We start from the raw sequence: 23,470 nt of genomic DNA on the forward strand, positions 1-23,470 counted from the left end.
AAGAAAAGGTTATTGTGGCCTTATTTCACACCAACACCTTCTCCTACTGTACATATTGCCTGCATGCTCACTGGGTTCATGTCACGTTATATGCTAATAATACATCTTTTTGGGGTGGGCTGTGTATGCGCGTGTGCATGTGTGTATCTATGGTCCTCCATATGCTTGTTCCCACGCACACTGTGGGACAGTCACTCAGGAATCTTCACTCCTACACACAATATTTACACTCTATGCCTAATGCTGCATCTTACAGAAACATTTTAAAGTTTGATTGGTTTGAGTGTTGTCCATACTACCTCTATTAACACATTTTGAACAGATTTGTGTAGCCAAGTAATAATGTCACTCAAGAGGACTCGGCTCCTAAACATAACACTGTACATAGTCAACAAATGTGGCCCGGGGCATGGTAGTTAGACTGGTGGATTAATTATCTGTTTGACATCACTGTATTGACCTCAATGGTTCTCCTGCGACCCTTCATCTTGGTCCTGTTGTTCTGGAAAAAGCACAAAAAATCTGTTTTCTGTTAGGTTCTCCTGAGCCAAGTGCATCGACTTCGGGCTCTGGATCTTCTTGGACGCTTTCTGGACCTTGGACCTTGGGCTGTCAGTCTGGTGTGTTCATCTTTTTTTTGTCTGTCACTTCAGTGAAATACATTACAACATTAACTGGTACAGTAATCCCTTGCTGTTTCGCGCTTCATACTTTGCGGCGTCAGTCCATCGCAGATTTTTTTTCAATTAAATAATAAAGAAATACAGATGAGCTTTCCCGATCCGATCACGTAGTGTCACTCTCTCCCTCCTGCTAATTTTCTTTTGTCAGGAAGTGCACTGGAGTTGCTTATTAAAGTTAACGATGATTGACAGACGTTAAGGTTTGATCTTGCCAGAGATGCTTAGAAACCCAAACATCAAAGCGCCGCATGCGTCAATCATAGTTTAACTTGATAAACAGTTGCTGTGGCAACTCATTGTGTGTAAGTGAGCAGGTTTTGCGGATTTATGTGGACTAATTCAATGAAGCATTTAATAAAGACAAGCACTTTCTACTTTATTCTTGTTCAAAAATAATTCGATGGGACAGTAACCTGTTTAAAACATATCCTAATTTCATAATTATTACATTTGAAGTGCTTGAAAACCATTTATTAGTATATATTAATATTAGGGATGTCAAAATTATCGTGTTAACGGGCGGTAATTAATTTTTTTAATTAATCAGGTTAAAATATTTGACACAATTAACGCACATGCCCCGCTCAAACAGATAAAAATGACAGCACAGTGCAATGCCAACTTGTTACTTGCGTTTTTTCTGAGTTTTGTCGCCCTCTGCTGGCGCTTGGGTGTGACTAATTTTATGGGCTTAAGCACCCATGAGCATTGTGTAATTATTGACATCAACAATGGCGGGCTACTAGTTTATTTTTTGATTGAAAATTTTACAAATTTTATCAAAACGAAAACATTTCGAGGGGTTTTAAAATTTCTATAACTTGTACTAACATTTATCTTTTAAGAACTACAAGTCTTTCTATCCATGGATCGCTTTAAGAGAATGTTAATAATGTTAATGCCATCTTGTTGATTTATTGTTATAATAAACAAATACAGTACTTATGTACCGTATGTTGAATGTATATATCCATCTTTTGTCTTTCCATTCCAACAATAATATACAGAAAAATATGGCATATTTTATAGATGGTTTGAATTGCGATTAATTATGATTAATTACGATTAATTAATTTTTAAGCTGTAATTAACTCGATTAAAAATTTTAATTGTTTGACAGCCCTAATTAATTTTTTTTTTTTTGTTATACTTTGGGGGGGGAAAGTGAAAAAACATGTCTTATATGTATCTATTTTCAATGCTAAATCTGAATCAGTACATTGAACACTCACAAAAAAAATGGGGATGGGGTCTACATCTTGGTTTTTCACTTATCATTTGGAATTATGTCCAAAAATGTCAACCTTGTTTTTGTCTGACTACAAAATATATATTTCTTCATTGCTCACGAAGGATCCACAAGAACACAATGAGGGCTAAAAAAAAAATCATAAGAAGAAAAATTCTCCCTCGATTCATTCTCACGGCCAGTTTATTTATTTATTTATTTTTTAATGTTGCAGTCTTCTGATTTCCATTGTTATTCATCGTTATCTGTATAAAATATTTATTGAATTTCCTATACGTAATTTGTAAGGTTGTTACGATTCATGTTCTACTCCAGTAGAAGTAGTAGGCATCTGTCTGCTCGGACAACATCAACATATCTAACATTGTTCTTAAAGTTAATCAATTATATCAATACTTGGAATAAAATTCTTTGGATTCAAACATATAGTAGACTAACTTTATAGAACTATTCATGCCTGGTTTGATTTGAGCATTTTTATTGAGATAGATGTAAAACATTTCTCAATTCAGTTGGCCTATTTGTGATGTCATCACAACATGCTATCAGGCAGCGAAATGAGAAGCAGGCTAGCAGAAATTATCCAGCCACCATTATGGTGGTGTGAAAACATTTTGCCCTTTGCAAAGACAGGTTTCACACTTTTTCTCCAATAATCTACGTTGGTGTCCTACGGGATATATCTTGTGGACTGTTCAGCATTGTTTGTAGAGTCAGCAGTTGTACCGCAAGAAAAAAACAATGTCTTTAAGGTTACAATATCATACTGTTTATATAAGGCACATGACAACGGCAGTAGATCATAAGCACTGTCGCTTTTCACTCATTCTTGCGTGTCAGGCTCCTTATTCTCTCAAGCACACACTATTTTATCCTCCACCAATTTTGAAAACTATCCCAGCTGAGTATCTAGTACTTGACTGTACTCTTCAGCCAATTTTCTTTTCTTGTGTTATTGTCAAATTACGCTGACTTATGTGAGCAGACATATTACAGCAAATACTGGGTCCACTGTCCTACAACATGATACCTACAGCAAAATTTTCTATGCCATAATCACAATATTTGATAGTGTTTGTGTTTTTTCAGGCTCTCTCTGTTGGGATCTTTCCATATGTGCTGAAGTTACTTCAGAGCTCAGCCAGAGAACTGCGGCCATTGCTTGTTTTTATCTGGGCTAAAATCCTGGCTGTGGACAGTGTAAGTTATGTATTTATACTTGTAAGTCTAAGATGGAATTGAGATTTGCGCTGCTTTCGCTGTCTTATCTGGCAGTGTGCTTTGCTGTTTTACTGAACTTTTCTCCCTTTTTTTCTTGTGAACTCAACATGTAGGTTATTTCTTCAACTGCATGACCTCTATGGCCGTTTATTTTACATATGTATCACCCGTACGTCTATTGGGAATTGTTAATTGGGTTAGGGTTATACGTTGTCTTTAGCTTAACCAAATGGATTACAGGTAAACCTTTATTAGTGGCTGTATTAATTGTTTAGTTCATAATTCACCAAGAAAATGCTTAAATTTCTATACAATTGGAGAATAATCACAAGAATACAATAATATTTTATTAGCTTGGATGATGTGAAAATGAGATGCCAATGTACTAACAAGAATGAAATACTGATCTCAGTGTCATATTTTTTGGACTATGAGACACACTTAAAATCCTTCATTTTTTTCCAAAATTGCCAATGCGCCGTATAATCCAGCTCACTTTATGCATTAATTCTGGTTGTGCTTACTGATCTCGAACCTATTTTGTTGGAGTATGATTGTATTTTAAAGCTCAAGAAACGTTTTCAAGACACACATTCATCAAACCCATAAATAAAACAACAAAACCAATAATAAATTAATATCTACAATGATAAAAGATAGAAAAAATTACAAATGAAATATATTGATGCACCAATGCGCCTTATGTAATAAAGTATACACTCACCGGCCACTTTATTAGTTGCATCATGCTAGTAACAGGTTGGACCCCCTTTTGCCTTCAGAACTGCCTCAATTCTTCATGGCAATAGATTCAACAAGGTGCTGGAAGCATTCCTCAGAGAGTTTGGTCCATATTGACATGATGGCATCACACAGTTGGTGGAGATTTGTCGGCTGCACATCCATGATGCGAATCTCCCGTTCCACCACATCCCAAAGATGCTCTCTTGGATTGAGATCTGGTGACTGTGGAGGCCATTTGAGTACATTGAACTCATTGCCATGTTCAAGAAACCAGTCTGAGATGATTCCAGCTTTATGACATGGCGCATTATCCTGCTGAAAGTAGCCATCAGAAGTTGGGTACATTGTGGTCATAAAGGGATGGACATGGTCAGCAACAATACTCAAGTAGGCTGTGGCGTTCAAACGATGCACAATTGGTACCAAGGGGCCCAAAGAGTGCCAAGAAAATATTCCTCACACCATTACACCACCACCACCAGCCTGAACTGTTGATACAAGGCAGGATGGATCCATGCTTTCATGTTGTTGACGCCAAATTCTGACCCTACTATCCGAATGTCGCAGCAGAAATCGAGACTCATCAGACCAGGCAACGTTTTTCCAATCTTCTATTGTCCAATTTCGATGATCTTGTGCAAATTGTAGCCTCAGTTTCCTGTTTTTAGCTGAAAGGAGTGGCACCCGGCGTGGTCTTCTGCTGCTGTAGCCCATCTGCCTCAAAGTTCGACGTACTGTGCGTTCAGCGATGCTCTTCTGCCTACCTTGGTTGTAAAGGGTGGTTATTTGAGTCACAGTTGCCTTTCTATCAGCTCGAACCAGTCTGGCCATTCTCCTCTGACATCCACAGAACTACCGCTCACTGGATATTTTTTTCCTTTTCGAACCATTCTCTGTAAACCCTAGAGATGGTTGTGCGTGAAAATCCCAGTAGGTCAGCAGTTTCTGAAATACTCAGACCAGCCCTTCTGGCACCAACAACCATGCCACGTTCAAAGTCACTCAAATCACCTTTCTTCCCCATACTGATGCCCGGTTTGAACTGCAGGAGATTGTCTTAAACCATGTCTACATGCCTAAATGCACTGAGTTGCCGCCACGTGATTGGCTGATTAGAAATTAAGTGTTAACGAGCAGTTGCACAGGTGTACCTAATAAAGTGGCCGGTGAGTGTATATGTTCATTGATTGTGCACTTTATAAATATATATGGAAATATATACCATACTTATACCAATTTATACTTGTATTTATATTTATACTTGAATTATGTAATTGTGACAAACTTGAGCAAAGACAACCTTTATGTGTTGGAGTAGCCACAATAGTTTTACCCATCTATTTTATCATGACGCAAGTTTTATTATATATCTCTTTTTCATCCGTTGGAATTGTGATTAGCTGACAACCTTATTAGTACATTGTTTTTGTGTATATTGCCAGTCTTTCTTTGTTTGCCATATTTTTTTTAACATAGCTAATTTTAAGACTTGCAGACATTATTCTGTGAAAATCTTGTCTTGAATCATGTCCAAAAGCTGTACTTTTATGTCAAAGTTTCTTTGTTGTAAGCAGTTAGTACACTGGCACAAGTTAGTGAATTGGACAAACCAAATTTTTCGCATGACATTCACATAATTGTCGAAGAACACAACCCCACTAAATGAAGGAATATCGGACTTCCAACAGCTTACCAACTGTGGCCGGTGGCTGCTTAGTTTTTTCAGGTTTTTCATTTCGAGCTGTCGGTGAATTACTTTTGATAATGACAAATTGTCAGTAATTTAATAAATACACACATATTTGTTGGTCACACAGAGCTGTCCTTCCATCCTAAAGGGTGCTTGCTCTTCTGTAAATGAGGGAGGAGGATTGCTTTTTTAAATTTTTTTATTTTTTTAATGTTTTGGTCTTGGCTGGATTAAAGTCATTGCTTTACACTTCATCAAGCTGCAACTGGTTCCCCACGGTACACTGCAAATTGCTTCATAAAGTTTTAATTTTACAAAAGCTTAACTTTCTCCATTCTGCTTTTCCTTCTCAACCATTTGAAGTCTTGTCAGGCTGACCTGGTCAAAGACAACGGTCACAAGTACTTCCTCTCTGTGTTGGCTGACAGCTACATGCCAGTGAGTATTTTCATCATCACTAATAATGGACAATTAATGGCGATAGTCTTAAACAATAAAGTTCTTTTTTTTTTTTAACTCACCACCAATTCAATTTTATTCAGAACAATGCATATATTATCAATATATACTGTTTGTTTTTTACTTAATAGGCTGAACATCGAACCATGGCTGTCTTCATATTGGCTGTTATTGTGAACAGCTATAGTACAGGACAGGTAAGAATTCATAATGTAATCCTGCTTGATTGTAATAATGTCACCTTCTTGACGCAATTACAAACTGGGCTACCAAATTGAAAACATAGTCGGGCCATCTAACTTGTTATGACCAGCATCAGGTAAGTACTTATTTTTTGTAGAAAAGCCAATTATGCTTACTGAATGTTGTCGGGTGAATATTCCATATGACTGCATTGGCTTTTTTAATATTCAATCAATCAATATGTGCCATCAACTCGTGAAAATCTATTGAGAGCAGCCAACGTATTATCCAGATACAGTGAGGAGCAGAAGTATTTGCACCCCTTGTGATTTTGCAAGTTAACCCACTTAGAAAAGAGGTAGAGGTCTGAAATTCCAATCATAGATGCATTTCCACTCATAGAGACATAATTAAGAAAAAATCCAATAATCACATTGTATGATTTAAAAAAAAAATAATAATATTTTTTTTGTAATTTACTGGGGTTCATAAGTATTTGTACCCCTGAGAATCAGCAATAATTATGACACTCAAAGAGTTGTCAGTCTACCTTTAAAAAAGTCCACCTTTACCCCATGAGTAACCAACCACCCACCCACCACCCGTTTGAACCCATTATTGTCACCTGTGCACCCTACAGTCAGTCATAATCCTTTGGGCAAGACCAGAGGGCTTTCGAAAACACAAGAGAAAAAAATTGTTGAGCTCCACAAAGCTGGAAAAACCTTTGGGACAATTGGAATGCAGCTTGGTGAGAATAAATGAACAGTTGCGGCAATTGTTAGTAAATGGAAAAGGCTAAACATGCCTGATAATCTACAGTACCTTGGACTGGGGCTCCATGTAAAATCTCTACTCATGGGGCATCACTCATGATGAGAAAAGTTAGGGCTCAGCCTAGAACTACATGGCAGGAGCTCTTCAATGACCTGAAGAGACCTGGATGCACAGTTTTAAAGGCTACTGTCAGTAGAACACTACGGTGCAATGGCTTAAAATCATGCATTGCTCAGAAGGTTCCCCTGTTGAAGCCAGTACATGTGAAGGCCTGTCTGAAGTTTGCCATGGACCATCTGAATGATGCAGAGATGGGAGAAAGCTAGATGGTCAGATGAGACCAAAGTAGAACTTTTGGTGCAAACTTTACTCGTCGTCTGTGGAGGAAAAAGAAGGATGAATACAATTCCAAGAACACCATCCCCACTGTGAAGTATGGGGGTGGAAACCTCATGCTTTGGGACTGCTTTACTGCAAAGGGGACAGGATGACTGTACTGTATAAAGCAGAGGATGAATGGTGAAATGCATCTTCAGATTTTGAGCCATAAACCTCCTTCCCTCAGTCAGAGACTTGAAAATAAGTCATAAGCACACAGCCAAGCTGACCAAGGAGTGGCTGCTTAAAAAGCATATCAAGGTTCTGGAGTGGCCTAGCCAGTCTCCAGACCTCAAGCCAATTGAAAATCTTTGGATGGAACTGAAACTTCGCGTTTCTCAACGACAGACCCAACCTGACAGATCTAGAGAAGATTTGCGTGAAGGAATGGGCCAAAATCCCTGTATTCCAATGTGAAAACCTGGTGAAGAACTACAGAAAGCGTCTGACCTCTGTAATTGCAAACAGAGGCTCCTGCACTAAATATTAGCATTGATTTTCACAGGGGTACAAATACTTAACTCCAGTAAATTACAAATAAATTGTTTTTTAAAAATCATACAATGTGATTTCTGGAATTTTTTTAGATTATGTCTTTATGAGTGGAAATGCATCTACGATTGAAATTTCAGACCTCTAGCTATTTTTTAAATGGCTGAACTTGCAAAATCATAAGGGTTGCAAATACTTCTGCTCCTCACTCTTATCTAGTGCTCCTCATTGTATCTAGTGTAGTCCTTGGAGATGACAAATAAGAAGAACATTCTGGTATTCTTCCTTTCCACAAAGCACTGAAAAGCCCAAAATTAGGTTACAAATTTCCAACATTAAACCTCTCCGCCATCCATCTTCTGCTTTCTTTTTTTTATCTAGTTCGGAATGTTATCCTCCCTGACGACTTATTCTTTTATCAACTGGCAAAACTTGTCTTTTAGAACTCCTCGTATAAATGTGACAAATCAGAGGCTTTGAACAACATGCTAAGGAACGCCAATGTTCCTCTGTATTCCTTGTGTACTCACTGCCCTAACCTCTCTCCAAGGCATTTAAATAATAGATGATCTCCAGCATAACAGCAAGTCTCTGTGCCTGCTCCATAGCTCCATTATTCATCCTTCTCACATTCAACAACTATACTCATAACTGCAGTGTCGCCTTGGCCAACAAGACACTGATAACGCCCAGCTAAATATTCTGTCTCAGGGTTTAGCTGGGGTGACTCATGATTAAACATTGCACAAATAATATGAGATGAGTGTAGAGGTAAATTATCAGAAAATGGTACATTTTGCTATTCTTAACTTTGGTCATTCTTTTGTCAAGTGACACCGTAATGCTTTACTTGAAGGAAAGAATGCACACCTAATTGAGCCAATTGTCTATTGTAAAAATTTGGTATGATGTTTTCTGCGGAGAAGGAGAACCTAAAAAACAGCTTTTCTAATACCAATCATCAGAAAAAGACTGTATGATGTAAGGATAACGCATGCAGATAAGTAATTATTAATGCTATAGCTGCGGCCATTTAATCCAACCTGGGCTATGCATCCATAATAGTTTAGGAAAGAAACAGACAATTGAAAGAAGTCTTCATGCTTCTTTAAAGAATTGTGGGCCATCTTTGTTCTCTTACTTTTAGTCGTACACTGCTGAGCACCAATTAACTTTTTGTTCACTGAAAAAAAAGGGGTTTTCACGAGGTTCAAGTGAATAAGTGCTATTGGTGCAAAGCTCATCAACCTTTTGTCTGCAAGATAGTGTGGGGTTGTAGGTTAGTGGGGAATTACCGACTAATGAGTTGAAAGAGTCCACGCCTGGAATTCTGTGTGCTGATTAGGATTCACCCGCCAGTGAAGGTCTTCCACTCTAATCATTCTATATCCTCTCTCCCCAACCTCCACGTACCAGGAGGCCTGTCTGCAGGGTAACCTAATAGCAAACTGCCTGGAGCAGCTTTCGGACCCCCACCCACTGCTCCGCCAATGGGTAGCCATATGCCTGGGTCGCATTTGGCAGAACTTTGACCCGGCCCGCTGGTGCGGAGTTCGTGATAGTGCACATGAGAAGCTCTACACCTTGTTGTCTGATCCAATCCCTGAGGTGAGACAATGATGACTCACACATTTGAAATGGTATTAGTAGTTGGAAAGGAGAAAACAAAGGAGATAACTTGAAGTACAAAATCAATACGCTTTAAGCCTGAACGATATTGGAAAAAACTATCATTGCAATTTTTGTGGGGTTTGGGATATATTCCAATATTATATTGAGATATTAAAACTAGAAGAATTTTCATCAGGTAACTTGAATAGCTCTGTTTGGAATCGGCCTGAACGATAAAAAATTAACATTGAGATATACACTCACCTGCCACTTTATTAGGTAGACCTGTCCAACTGCTCGTTAACACTTAATTTCTAATCAGCTAATCACATGGCGGCAACTCAGTGCATTTAGGCATGTAGACATGGTTTAAGACAATCTCCTGCAGTTCAAACCGAGCATCAGTATGGGGACGTGGCATGGTTGTTGGTGCCAGAAGGGCTGGTCTGAGTATTTCAGAAACTGCTGATCTACAGGGATTTTCACGCACAACCATCTCTAGGGTTTACAGAGAATGGTCCGGAAAAGAAAAAATATCCAGTGAGCGGCAGTCCTGTGGGCGGAAATGCCTTGTTTATGTCAGAGGTCAGAGGAGAATGGCCAGACTGGTTCGAGCTGACAGAAAGGCAACAGTGACTCAAATAACCACCCGTTACAACCAAGGTAGGCAGAAGAGCATCTCTGAACGCACAGTACGTCAAACTTTGAGGCAGATGGGCTACAGCAGCAGAAGACCACGCCGGGTGCAACTCCTTTCAGCTTCAGGAAACTGAGGCTACAATTTGCACAATCTCATCGAATAATAGAAGATTGGAAAAAGTTGCCTGGTCTGATGAGTCTCGATTTCTGCTGCAAAATTCGGATGGTAGGGTCAGAATTTAGCGTCAACAACATGAAAGCATTGATCCATCCTGCCTTGTATCAACGGTTCAGGCTGGTGGTGGTGGTGTAATGGTGTGGCACTCTTTGGGCCCCTTGGTACCAATTGAGCATCGTTGGAACGCCACAGCCTACTTGAGTATTGTTGCTGACCATGTCCATCCCTTTATGACCACAATGTACCCAACTTCTGATGGCTACTTTCAGCAGGATAATGCGCCATGTCATAAATCTGGAATCATCTCAGACTGGTTTCTTGAACATGACAATGAGTTCACTGTACTCAATTAGCTTCCACAGTCACCAGATCTCAATCCAATAGAGCATCTTTTGGATGTGGTGGAACGGGAGATTCGCATCATGGATGTGCAGCCGACCAATATGCACCAACTGTGTGATGCCATCATGTCAATATGGACCAAACCCTCTGAGGAATGCTTCCAGCACCTTGTTGAATCTATGCCACGAAGAATTGAGGCAGTTCTGAAGGCAAAAGGGGGTCCGACCCGTTACTAGCATGGTGTACCTAATAAAGTGGCCGGTGAGTGTATATTGCCAAGGCTCAATACTTAGTTTTTGCATTGGTTGCACTGATGCGCCTCACTTTTTTCTTAAGGTGCACAAGCACAAAATATAGGCGCACACACATTTTTTTATTGCATCACCTTTAACGCCATACTTTAAATCACTCTCTATAAAATTATATTATTCATTCATCTTCAGAACCACTTACCCTCACAAGGGTCACGGAGGTACTGTAGCCTATCACAGCTAACTCCAGGCAGATGGCGGCATACAACCTGAACTGGGTGCCAGCCAGTCGCAGGGCAAATATAGACACACAACCATTCATTCACACACTCACACCTACAATTTGGATAATTTGGAGTGTTCAATCAGCGTACCATGCAAAATTTTTCGGGATGTGGCAGGAACCTGTAGATAACACTTGCAGGCACGGGAAGAACACGCAAACTCCACACAGGAAGGTCGGACCCTAGATTGAACCCACAGTCCCAGAGGTGGACGTGCTAACCACTGTTGCACCATGTCGCCTTCATAATGTGAATTATTTTTAAACAAGAATAACATTGAAAATGCTTGTCTTTATTAAATGCTTCATTGAGTGAGCCCACTCCAATTCACTTATGCTTTGATGCTGCAAGAACAGCCTCTCACTTACACAATGAGTTACCACAGCACACTACCACAAGTGTGTGAAAAGCTTAACGATGATTACCTTTGTGCCTTTGATTGTAGAGCTACCAAGCCTCCTCTGCTCGATCAAAGCTACAAACCTGTCAATCATCGTTATTTTTAGTACCAAACGGGAGCTGCACTGGTGAGGAGGGAGGTTTGAAAGGCTGTGACGCTGTACTAGCATGAAGCAGAAAAATTAGTTTGCGTGTAAAAAAATATATATATATACTACACCTCCTTGTGATGCAAGTATTGCGCATCCGCACATCACAATGGCGATGTTTAAACAATATATCGTTCAGGCCAAATACGCTTGATCATTTTTGGAGGGGTTACATAATAGAACAATAACTTCTCTACAGTTTAAATGAATGCTTATTCCTGCCAGATAAAATATCGAAGTAGTGTCCCACTCAAATTAAAGTTCTAATTCTGCAAATTCTTCAAAGCACATCCTTATTTCAAAAGGGGGTGTAAATTACAGGATGTAATCAATTTTATGTGTGTATTTTTGAGATTTGGTTTTGTTCTTGAGTTGGTGGATCAGAGAATGATAAAAATGCTGGTTTTGAAATCTGGCAGGTAAGAAGCACTTTAGAAGGTCATTATTTTGGGTTCGTTATAGCAGAGGGACGTTAAAAGAGAATACATTTTCCAGATGTGTATGAATACACCTCTGTGGGCTTCATCATCACTTTAAACCCCATGTTTTTCTTTTTTTTTTTCCCCCTTTTGTTCTTTTTTTCCCTTTTTTTCTGCAAAGTAACCATGCATCACCATAATAGAACATACTGTATTGTCTGCTAGTGTTACAATAGCACCATTATGTTCATAGGTATCATAGGTGTTTAATAATGTATTTTTTGTTATTGTTTGTTGTTTTCCTCTTCTGTCTGCTTCCTTTCTTTCTGTCCCGCCTACACCCCTTCATGTTGACTGTGTTCTCAAAATAATTAAATAAATAAAAGAATAAAACATATTTAAAGACCAAATGTGAAGTAATTTCATAACATGCCAAATAGGGTCACAATTAAAGTAATTCAACATTGTCCAACAAATAAAGCATGAAAAAATAATTTATATGTTGTATATTTGACAAAATAATCGCGTTTCCGAAGTTCGAGCCTGAAAGGGGACGAACCCTGAAGTGATACGTCACACCAAGAACAGCGATGGCAGCGCTCCATACGGCCGCCATACAAAGCCCTTCAAACAATGATTCAAACAGCGATATAAGCGATAGATCGGGCGCAAGGGAGGAGATCAAAGTTTTTGAAGAGTTGGAGGAAGAAGAGGAGGTTGAAATTTTATGTTGGACCTAACATGTATTAGCCAGACGCTAATCAGGATGCAAACAGTGCGCCTAGACTACCTGACATGGAATGGAGACAAGACCCATCGAGATGACAAGATTGGTAAGATATAGGCTGTTATTATTTTCATGATTTGAAGATGCAGGCATTTGCACATAATTTTATGGTTTTGTCTATCTGATGACATTGTTTAAAAAAAACAATAATCAGACTTCATGTTCATTTTGGCAGATCCGGCAGCTCTCGTGCATATAAAATAATAATATGAAAACGTTGGGGGGAAAGAAGGAGATGAGTCGTTGATGGCTTTCTCCATTTTATTGTGGCAACAATAAGAAAACAAAATAATAGCGGACTGCCGCCACATTCGACCGCAAAGTTTTGCTTCTCGCTCATCTCACCCCCTCGCCTCCTACTACTCACAGTTCTCCAGTCCCAGCGTCTCTGAAACGGATCGTGCATAATGTCTTGTTATGAGCTTTTTGTTTACAAAGGTATCGAGCACATGATGTGCTGACAACGTTGTTTCTTTATTAACACAAGGATCTAACAGTATGAACAAAGCTTGGGGCTCTCGGCAGGCTGTGCGGAGCGATAGATAGAGCCTGTATAAGTGGCATCTAATGGCGTGAGGAAATGTAGTTTTTTCACACAAGCGAACAGATTACAAAGCACCACTTCAGTGTTGTCCTGAGACTACATTTCCCATGATTCACTGCATGACCTGCGTTGCTCGCTGATTCCCTGCGAGATTGACTCAACGGCTACGCTAAACCAACACGCTAGTTGTCAGCTGTCACCTGTCAGCGGCTCTTGTAAAACACAAACTAGAAGGCTATCATGCGATCACCGTGAAAGAAACGCCGAACCGTCCAAAAGCAATGCAATGCTTGAAGCATGAAGGTGGAAATTCATAATACAAATACAAATAAATGTGCACAAACTCCCCGGCGGTGTGTGTCTCTTACGGCAACGTGACCGTGAATTACCGAGACGCCGACCCGCTTATGTGCACATCCACACCCCTTTCCCGATTAACAGTGGATTAACCCTTTCGGACAAGATTGTAGATGACGCACAATTTAAACACACTTAACCTAGCGAACGCAACAACTATGATCGAGGATTGCCACGAGTTAGCTTTGGGCTAACGTCGCTAGCTTCTACTGTTCATTCCACAACAGTTGGCAGCTCTGCTTTGACAAAGTCATCAGTCATCTATCAAAAAATCACACTTTTTGGCAAATCCTTGATCATAAGCAGACCGGTTGAGGAAGCAGGCATCTTTGAAGTGTTTGCAGCAGAGAACACTACTCGATGATGGCGTGAAATTCATTTGCTTAGTGCGAACCAAAGATGTCCATTTACGTGCCCTGCTACCTATCCTTCAGCCACGCATCCAACTTTTCTTTAGATTGAGAACAATACATCGCCACACACCGCCGTGGCATCTTACCGAGAAGCAATGCAACAATACTGTGTGTATGGCGGACTTCCCTCGCAGTTCTCGGTGTGACGTCAATTCCGAAGATTTCCGAAGATTGTCGAAGAAAAACATTTTCGTTTTCAAGGGCGTTGCTATGGGTTAAACAAGGAATCTGGAAGGGTTGCGTTAAAAAACATAACGAAAATATGCTTATAATTGTTTAGCCATTGATATTATTCAAACACATGGTTGGCCAACCTTACTTCACATTTGGCCTTTAACAACCATAATAGGAGTATATCAAAGTCCCATCTGACACATTAAAACTGTAGGACCCTCGGATTTCCATTATCTGTATCTAAGCAGCTGAACAGGACTGGTAAATTTAGAGAGAAAAAAAACCACAATAACAGACAATATTGTTAAATGTTTTGTAATGTAATTTTTATCTTTCTGTAAGCTAATTGTCAGTGGATGCCATTCACTGGACATTCAATTCCGATTAAGCATTTAATCAAGCAGATAATTTATTAAGGTTCATTCATTAAAAGTGGTGGATGAATATTATTCTTCAACATGTTTCTATGGTGATATAATTGAAGTCCAACTGTTACAGTTGCCTGTGAAACTGATGTTTTGAGGGGGAAAAAAATGAAATAAAAGGTTAGCTGGTAAATATTTTGATTTTCATTGCAATGGGCTCACCATTGCTTTATTGGTGTTGACTTAGTGTTTTAATTTTTTACACAAGAGGTTACAGAAGCACTGAAGCGAGTGTCAGTCGAAGGCTGAGTCTGAATCAATAATTGTGTTGCTTTAGGTGAGGTGTGCGGCTGTCTTTGCTCTCGGGACATTTGTGGGAAATTCCGCAGAGAGAACAGACCACTCCACCACCATCGACCACAATGTGGCCATGATGCTTGCCCAGCTCCTCAACGATGGAAGCCCGATAGTCCGCAAGGTCACTACACACGTACACGGCACACAGGAAATCCGATTGCATTTGTATTTTTTTCATAATAGCTTAAAAGCTTTGTGTGTTGAAAAAAATCGAACAATAATCATTGATGTACATACAGTAAGTACTCATTGTCATTTTAATCTCTGAAAATATCACATTGATGCTTCAGTATTTTTAATTTATTTATATTTTATGCTGTCCCACTTAGGGCACTGTTCTCACTCACGTGTAAACCGAATGATGTGTTCTGTGGTTCGTAAATTTCAGTACTCATATTAAATTGCAAGTTATCTGATTAAAACGAAACAAAATAATTAAAAAAAAAATCTTTTTAAACCTAATATAAAAAGAAATTCCTCTTCAAATAATACCGTGCTTCATTTTTATAGACCGGTAGCCAGCTGTTTTACTTTGTTTTATCTTCCTTTTGTTTTAGACAAACCTGAAGTCATACTCTTAAATTGATATTGTAGAAATCACAAGGGCATAGCAATCTAGTTTTCTAGTATCAAAGATCCAACTAAAGCTGAGCCAACATGGATTTTCTTCAGGGAACGCTAAAGCCTTGGTTGTCTAAAGATTCTATTGGCAAAACCTCCTGCAAACATGATTTTGCATGCAAGTAGATGTGAAAAACTGATCTACAAATTGGATATAACCAGCATTGCTTTTGCCAAACGTACTTGTAGAAGACGTACGTGCACATCGGTGATTTTATCATTCACGGTGAGATTTATCAAATCTAATACCAATTGAATTGTGATGGCTGATTTGGCATTTATAAATTCCACTTCTTTTAAGACACAACCAAACCAGAACACAAAAGTCGAGCCACCGGAACACTGGCAAAATGAGAGGTGGTGGGAGAGCAGAACGGAGAAATTATTGCACCATATTGCAATATTGAATCTTCTGAATGATCTAAGCAAAGACTTTGAGCTTTTTACAAAAAAGATCCATGCCATATAAACTATTAAAAAAAAAAAAAAAAAAAAAAAAAAAACTCAGTTCAGCTCTATTTCCTTGCATTTGAGTCATTTCATGACAGCTGTTTGGTGATGGGCTCTTCCAGATTTTGTTTTTTTAACTATCTCGCCTAAGTTTTAGACACGTTACACAAGTTGAAGACATAATGTATGTCATATTTTAACGAACTTCTTCGAGAGATGTGAGCCGATCAACCTCAAATTGATCAAAACAAGAATCATCTCAAGATGTTGAGTTTTCGTCAAAGGGCGTGGCTGTGGGGACGTCAATAATTTCACTGCTTTTACTGTATGTCGAACTTGAAATTTACTGGTTGCACACATGCTGGTTTGTGAAACATACTGGCATTAGCTCAAATTTTAAGGGCAAGATCATGCACTCAGTGTACATGGCAGTCTGTCTCCTTTCTCTCTTTCTCTATCTTGTGCTCTCCCTGTGAACTGTTTCCTCCCAGCATTCAGCCAACACACACTCGTCATAGTCGACAGCTCAGTCAGTCTTGTTGCGAATTACCAACGGATGCGAATATTTGGTTTCAACTCAGCTTTGATGTTGTCTTGATACTTATCTATCTTACAGTGTATCACAAAAGTGAGTACACCCCTCGCATTTCTGCAGATATTTTAGTATATCTTTTCATGGGACAACACTGACAAAATGACACTTTGACACAATGAAAAGTAGTCCGTGTGAAGCTTATATAATAGTTCATTTATTTTCCCCTCAAAATAACTCAAAATATAGCCATTAATATCTAAACTCCTGGCAACAAAAGTGAGTGCACCCCTTAATGAAATTTGTCAATAATAACATACAACATGTCAACTGTCAAGATTTTGTGTGGCCACCACTATTCTCCAGAACTGCCTTTACTCTCCTGGGCATGGAGTTGACCATTACTTCACAGGTTGCCACTGGAAGGCTCTTCCACTCCTCCATGATGCTGTTGCGGAGTTGGCATATATTTGAGACTTTGCGCACCTCCACCTTCCTCTTGAGGGACTTGGATCCTTGGCCAGTCCATCACCTTTACCCTCAGCCTCTCAAGTAAAGCAGTGGTCATCTTGGAGGTGTGTGTGGGATAATTGTCATGCTGGAACACTGCCCTGCGACCCAGTTTCTGGAGGGAGGGGATCATGCTCTACTGCAGTATTTCACAATACATGTTAGAGTTCATGTTTCCCCCAATAGAATTTACCTCTCCAACACCTGCAGCACTTATGCAGCCCCAGACCATGACTTTCCCACCACCATGCTTGACAGTAGGCAGGACACACTTATCTTTGTACAGTGATACCTCAGCTCACGAACGCTTAAGCTCACGAACTTTTCACCTCAAGAACATTAAATTCGCGAGCATATAGTCTCTGCTGACGAACTAGTTTTCGGCGGACGAACGAAACCACGCGGTCGAACAGCGCCACGAGAAGCTGACGCACGCCCACGGCGTCCCAATTCGTCCCCTCCCTTTCGTTGAGTGCGGACGTGGTTTGTGTTTGATAGACATTTTGGACCATATTGAGTGTACTTTTGCTATTATTGGACCGAAAAAGAGTTACCTACAGTCATTATGGAAGGTGACTCGTGTTACCAATTCGCCCTCGACTGGTAATTGGCGGTGCTTTCAGCTTCCCACCGTAGTGAGAAGTGGACCGGCGAGTCACGTTGGCTCGTTGTCGTCGCTTGTCTTCGGTTCGCCCGATTTCCTCTCCAGAAAGGTGGCGGCGTGCATACAAACACCCAGAGGCGTCGGATGGCTTTTTGTGGGCACTTTTATTAACAACCAAAAGCATGTGTGGGACACAGCGCTGGAGTCTACACTAACTGCGCACTTTGCCGGTAACACTCTCCTTCCAAACAGTAACTCCCTCCCTCCCTCCTCCTCCCACTCCATTCCATCAAGCCATCAACTACCATCACAAAGGTAAATAAAACGACTTTATTCTACAGTACAGTTTATTTCTTTAATTATAATACAATAGCACATTTATTATACATAAAATAAGGTATATTTTTGTGTAGTTTTCAGGCTTATTTAGTAGAAAAGTATGTTTTATGGGGACCTGGGAACGGGTTATTCTCATTTTAATGGTTTCTTATGGGAAATAAATGTTCGGAAGACGAACTTTTCACCTTACACACACTTTCTGGGAACCAATTATGTTCGTGAGCTGAGGTATCACTGTACTCCGGTTGCAGCCACACATGCTTGAGACCATCGGAACCAAACAAATTAATCTTTGTCTCATCAGACCATAGGACATTGTTCCAGTAATCCATCTGCTTTGTTGACATGTCTTCAGCAAACTGCGGGCTTTCTTGTGTACCGTCTTCAGAAGAGGCTTCCTCCTGGGGTGACAGCCATGCACACCAATTTAATGTAGAGCGCGGCGTATGGGCCGCTGAGCTCTAACAGGCTAACCCCCCACCTCTTCAATCTCTGCAGCAATGCTGACAGCACTCCTGCGACGTTCTTTCAAAGGAAGCATTTGGATGTGACGCTCAGCACGTGCGCTCAGCTTCTTTGGAGGACCAACCCAAGGCCTATTCTGAGTGGACCCTGCTCTTTTAAAACACTAGATGATCCTAGCCACCACGCTGCAGCTCAGTTTCAGGATGTTGGCAATCTTCTTGTAGCCTTGGCCGTCTTCATGTAGCGCAACAATACGTCTTTTAAGATCCTCAGAGAGTTCTTTGCCTTGTGGTGCCATGTTGGAACTTTCAGTGACTAGTATGAGAGAGTGTGAGAGCTGCGTTACAAATTTGAACACACCTGGACCTAGTAACACTAACGAGTCACATGACATTTTGGAGGGATAATGACAAGCAGTACTCAATTTGGACATTTAGGGATGTAGTTTCTAAGGGGTGTACTCACTTTTGTTGCCAGGGGTTTAGATATTAATGGCTATATTTTGAGTTATTTTGAGGGGAAAATAAATTAACTTTATTATTATTATATAAGCTGCACACAGACTACTTTTCATTGTGTCAAAGTGTCATTTTGTCAGTGTTGTCCCATGAAAAGATATACTTAAATATCTGCACAAATGCGAGGGGTGTACTCACTTTTGTGATACACTGTATATATATCTTCTCGCACCTCGCAACAGCATTGTGACTTTTGCGATTTTATTTCGATGCATTTATCTTTACGGGCTGAGTATTACCTTAAAAACTCAACAGGTGAACGATGTTTGTATCATAGTCTTAACATCATCTACTGGCACTGTGAAATGACATGTTTTAATAGCGTACCGCACGTAACACGTCACCTTTGCGCATTAATTTTCATGACGTTAGCAACTGTTGCTAGGGGGGGTCAAACTCGCGTTTGTCCCTCATGCTAGATGCATGTAAATAGTGTACCAACGAGATGTTTACTGAGCTAAACCTACCAATTCTTTCCGAAAATGATGTCCCTGGTGTCGAATTCTTTGGTAAAGATGCGGAAGAGCATACAGATATGATGTTCAGTTATAGAGATGGCTTGGATGTCGAGGGCTGAAAAGACGAGGAAAAGAGCCGACCTGATCCAGAGGTAGCTTTTTTATCGACACCTTTTTCTTTTGTGCATTGCCTTACGCCACTGACAATGGCATTATTCTGTTTCACAAAGCTATCCTTTACCACCATATACCCTGTCTTTCTTATATATTATATCCTCTGGTTGTCTTACATCTCTGGCCATTCTTGGGGGTAATTATATTGCTGTTATTGTGTAGCGATCACAAACGCTACTCTGTGACAGCCAACGAACACTTTTAATTTTTTCAATAATTACAAATCTTAATTCTATTAATTTATTTACACTTCCCCCTTACTAAGGTTATTTCTTTACAACAGAAAAGGTAAAGCTGTTAAATCTAGAGTCGACCTGTAGGCATGAACTAGCCTGGAACTCCGTCCGGAGGATCAAATTCCCAGGGCGGAGCAAGCCACAGCAAACAGACAGCGGAGTGGACCAATCAGCGACGGGCAGACGTGACGTTGTTAACGCAACAAGAAACTAGCGCGAGCGGTGAATGGAGAAGTTTATTCAACATGGGTAGCGTGAGACAGACTGTCAATGGCTTGTGTCGATGTGTTTTTGGTCATTTAAAACTGATTTTACCGCGGATTGGAACATGTTCTCGGCTCTCCCGTTCGCCATCTGTGTTGTTGTGGAGACAACTTCCGACGCGTTAGAGTGACGTTGCTCGTTAAGAACACGTCACGCAAATAATCGAATCTGATTGGACGGATGATTTCATTCGCCTCGAGAGCCATTCAGGAGCTGGGTCCCAGACTATTCTCACAGTGTTTGAAAAATACATGGAGAACCGTCTGGCCATGCCAGGCAAGGCATGAACAGGCTTACTACAAAAAGACCAAGGCCAAACATGGCTAATTTATTTAAATATCCTTATTTCATAAAAATAAGCCTACATGACTGTTGTGATTTATAAATAAAATTTTTTATTTTTTTCCGGTCATTCATTGTCAGACACAGGCAGCATAGCAAAACGCCACGCTAAAAAATAAGTAAAGATATCAAAATGGCTCACCTCTTCGAGGCAGGCAATGGATCTGGATTGCCATCTGTAGGACCATGGCCCCTAACAAAATGTTTACTGCATACGAAGGTGAATGGCTTCACCTTGCTGGCGTTAAACTGGTCTTTTGGACGTCCACACAAGTTGATCCATTGTTCACGGTTTTTCTCTGAGTTTTTGACATTGGGAAACGTATGAAGAAAATAGTCTTCATATGTGGACTGTCGTAATGTCTAGAGTCGGTTCTACAAGTTCCATAGCAGCCGTGTTTACTTGGCATGTACTTTTTTTGAAGGATTACCGGCAGATAACAAGCATTACTAGCATGGGTTGTATGCGAGCACGCTTCTATGTTGACCCCCTTCTGGTTTACGATGGGGACATCACACAGCCTTGCGATCTAAAAATAGCATTCGTGCGTTACGCTATTTACACTTATATAAAACCAGAAATTGCTCGACTCTCCTGTATACATGTTTCAATAAATCCCAAAAGTCATCCGTAAGGATAAGAGGACCAGAATACATCTGTATGACAATATTTTGTCATACAATATTTCGCCACCAAGTGGTGACGCAAATTTTTTTTACATTTGATCCTACCGCGAGAAGCGGGAAATTTCAATTTACTTGAACTGTTTTCAGAAACACTTAACGTTGCTCATGCTTTCCATGATTTTTTTTTTTTTTTTTTACATAGGACTTGGCTCTGCTGGAACCGCAAATTCTGATGATTTGAAGAGTTGTTAATACTTTCATTGTACGATATTTAGGACTTTTTTCAAAACTGTTGACATGGCAATATGATGTTCACGAAGAAACTCATTCTGTTTTTGAAGGTCAAAACAAGCTTTAAAAAATCACGTCAATCAAGTTTGTCCTCTTATCAGGCCTGACAATACCTTCAGTAGTTTTGGACTGGACTGCTCGTAAGGGATAAGGACCGGCACCAACCACTAATAGCAATGAAATCTGTGAAAAATATACACACGTTGAAAATGCATTGAAAATAACTTATAAACATGCACATTAGTGGGATCTTAGTAAGTCATACTCTGATTGCATTATAACACTGTTCTGTATCATTATAATATTGAATTGTTGTCCTAAAAATACTATTGCCTGATTATTGATGTCTGTATATTTAAATTGTATTTATCTTGGTATATTGTATTTTTATGATTGCAGGAGTTGGTGGTTGCACTGAGTCACCTGGTAGTCCAATATGAAAGCAACTTCTGTACCGTTGCCCTTCAATTCATAGAGGAGGAGAAAAATTATACAGTGCCATCTCCAGCAAACCCTTCAGGTACATCGACTGGTAGCACTTTTCAAGTAGATTTTTTTGGAACTTTCAAACATTGATTGGCTGTTTTCTTTTTATGTGCGATCCTCAGTGCAACTGACATTGACAGGGACATTGCATTTTGGCATTTATGGGTGTCTGGGCAGGTTTATGGTAATGAGCTTTGGTCTGCTGTTCAGCTGGAACGATTCTAAATTCAGGGTAGGGGTGCTCACAAAGTGTTTGGTTATATAACCATCAACAACATTAGATGCAGTTGAGTGAGATCCAACACAAGAGCTGAACTGTGCCATTTTTGCAATATTAATTTGTCAATAATACATTCTTTTTATATTCGTATTATAGTAGTTGAGATTTTTGTGATGTAGAAATGCCTATCTGTAGGTGAATTTAAAAAAAACAAATGTATGAAAATCCATGTATAACTTGCCACAGCAGGAGCAAAAAAGGTGCCTTGTAAAACTAGCAATGTGTAATCAGTAATCAGTGTTTCCTGAATGTGATATTTTTTATGAGGATTATTCCATTTTTTGTTTAGTTTTGTTTTTATATAAATCAACAAAGGTGGCCTCCACATCATGTTGCTATTACCACTATTATAATCTCAATGTGTTATTGTGGCTGCAGTTTCCGTTGAGTAGAATCGTTGTGTATCATTAACAAATTTGTTCCAGGTATTTTGGGCCCTGATTCGATGCGTTATAAAAAGGGGTGTGAATCTTTCAATCAACAAACTTTTCGATTCATATCCCAATTCACAGTCTACGGTCCGATTCAGGGACGATTGATAAAATATTGGAAACGATTCGGTTCGATTCGATCCCATTCAGTTTGGTTTGTTACAAAGTGACAATTTAACCCCAAATACTTTGTTACTGAGAAAAACAAAATTATATAAAATTAAAATATTAATTTCAAAATAGTAAAATTATTTGTTTTTGTTTTCAAGAGACAATACTGGCAAGACCTAATGAATATACAGTACTACATTCAGACAAGATAAAAGCCTTTGCAATATACTTGGGGACATAATTGATATTATTAAACAACTACATTTGGTGTGCCTCAATTAACAGGTTTGCAAACTGCTTATTCAAGGAACATAAAATATATAAAATATAAAAATGACCAAAAAAAAATGTGTAACTTCATACTTTTCATTTTTCATTTTGTTCATACAGTAACACAAGCACATTCATATCATTTTCTTAAGGTGCGACTCCGGTCAAAATTGTACCTTCCATTTTTCTAGGCCTCACTTACTCTGTGTAATGACCTGAACCACATTAGCAATTTTTTGTCACAATCTGTCCATTTTTTTTTACACAATTTCTCTATATGGTATAGCTTTCCATGTTTCATAAAAAGTTCAAGTGA

At 39.5% G+C, this 23,470-nt stretch overlaps 1 protein-coding gene across 2 annotated transcripts in view; it reads left to right on the plus strand.

The window, feature by feature from the left end:
* rptor (regulatory associated protein of MTOR, complex 1) overlaps positions 1-23,470 on the plus strand; it is a 237,804-nt gene that overhangs the window by 108,608 nt on the left and 105,726 nt on the right. For both annotated transcript variants that reach the window (XM_057844749.1, XM_057844750.1), the window contains exons 13-19: positions 537-620; positions 3,022-3,132; positions 5,951-6,025; positions 6,178-6,243; positions 9,293-9,484; positions 15,126-15,266; positions 21,976-22,096. In XM_057844749.1, coding sequence (XP_057700732.1) covers positions 537-620; positions 3,022-3,132; positions 5,951-6,025; positions 6,178-6,243; positions 9,293-9,484; positions 15,126-15,266; positions 21,976-22,096 — 790 coding nt within the window. The remainder of the gene's footprint in view (positions 1-536; positions 621-3,021; positions 3,133-5,950; positions 6,026-6,177; positions 6,244-9,292; positions 9,485-15,125; positions 15,267-21,975; positions 22,097-23,470) is intronic.

This window comes from Corythoichthys intestinalis, chromosome 8 (genome assembly GCF_030265065.1).
Source record: "Corythoichthys intestinalis isolate RoL2023-P3 chromosome 8, ASM3026506v1, whole genome shotgun sequence".
NCBI lineage: Eukaryota > Metazoa > Chordata > Actinopteri > Syngnathiformes > Syngnathidae > Corythoichthys > Corythoichthys intestinalis.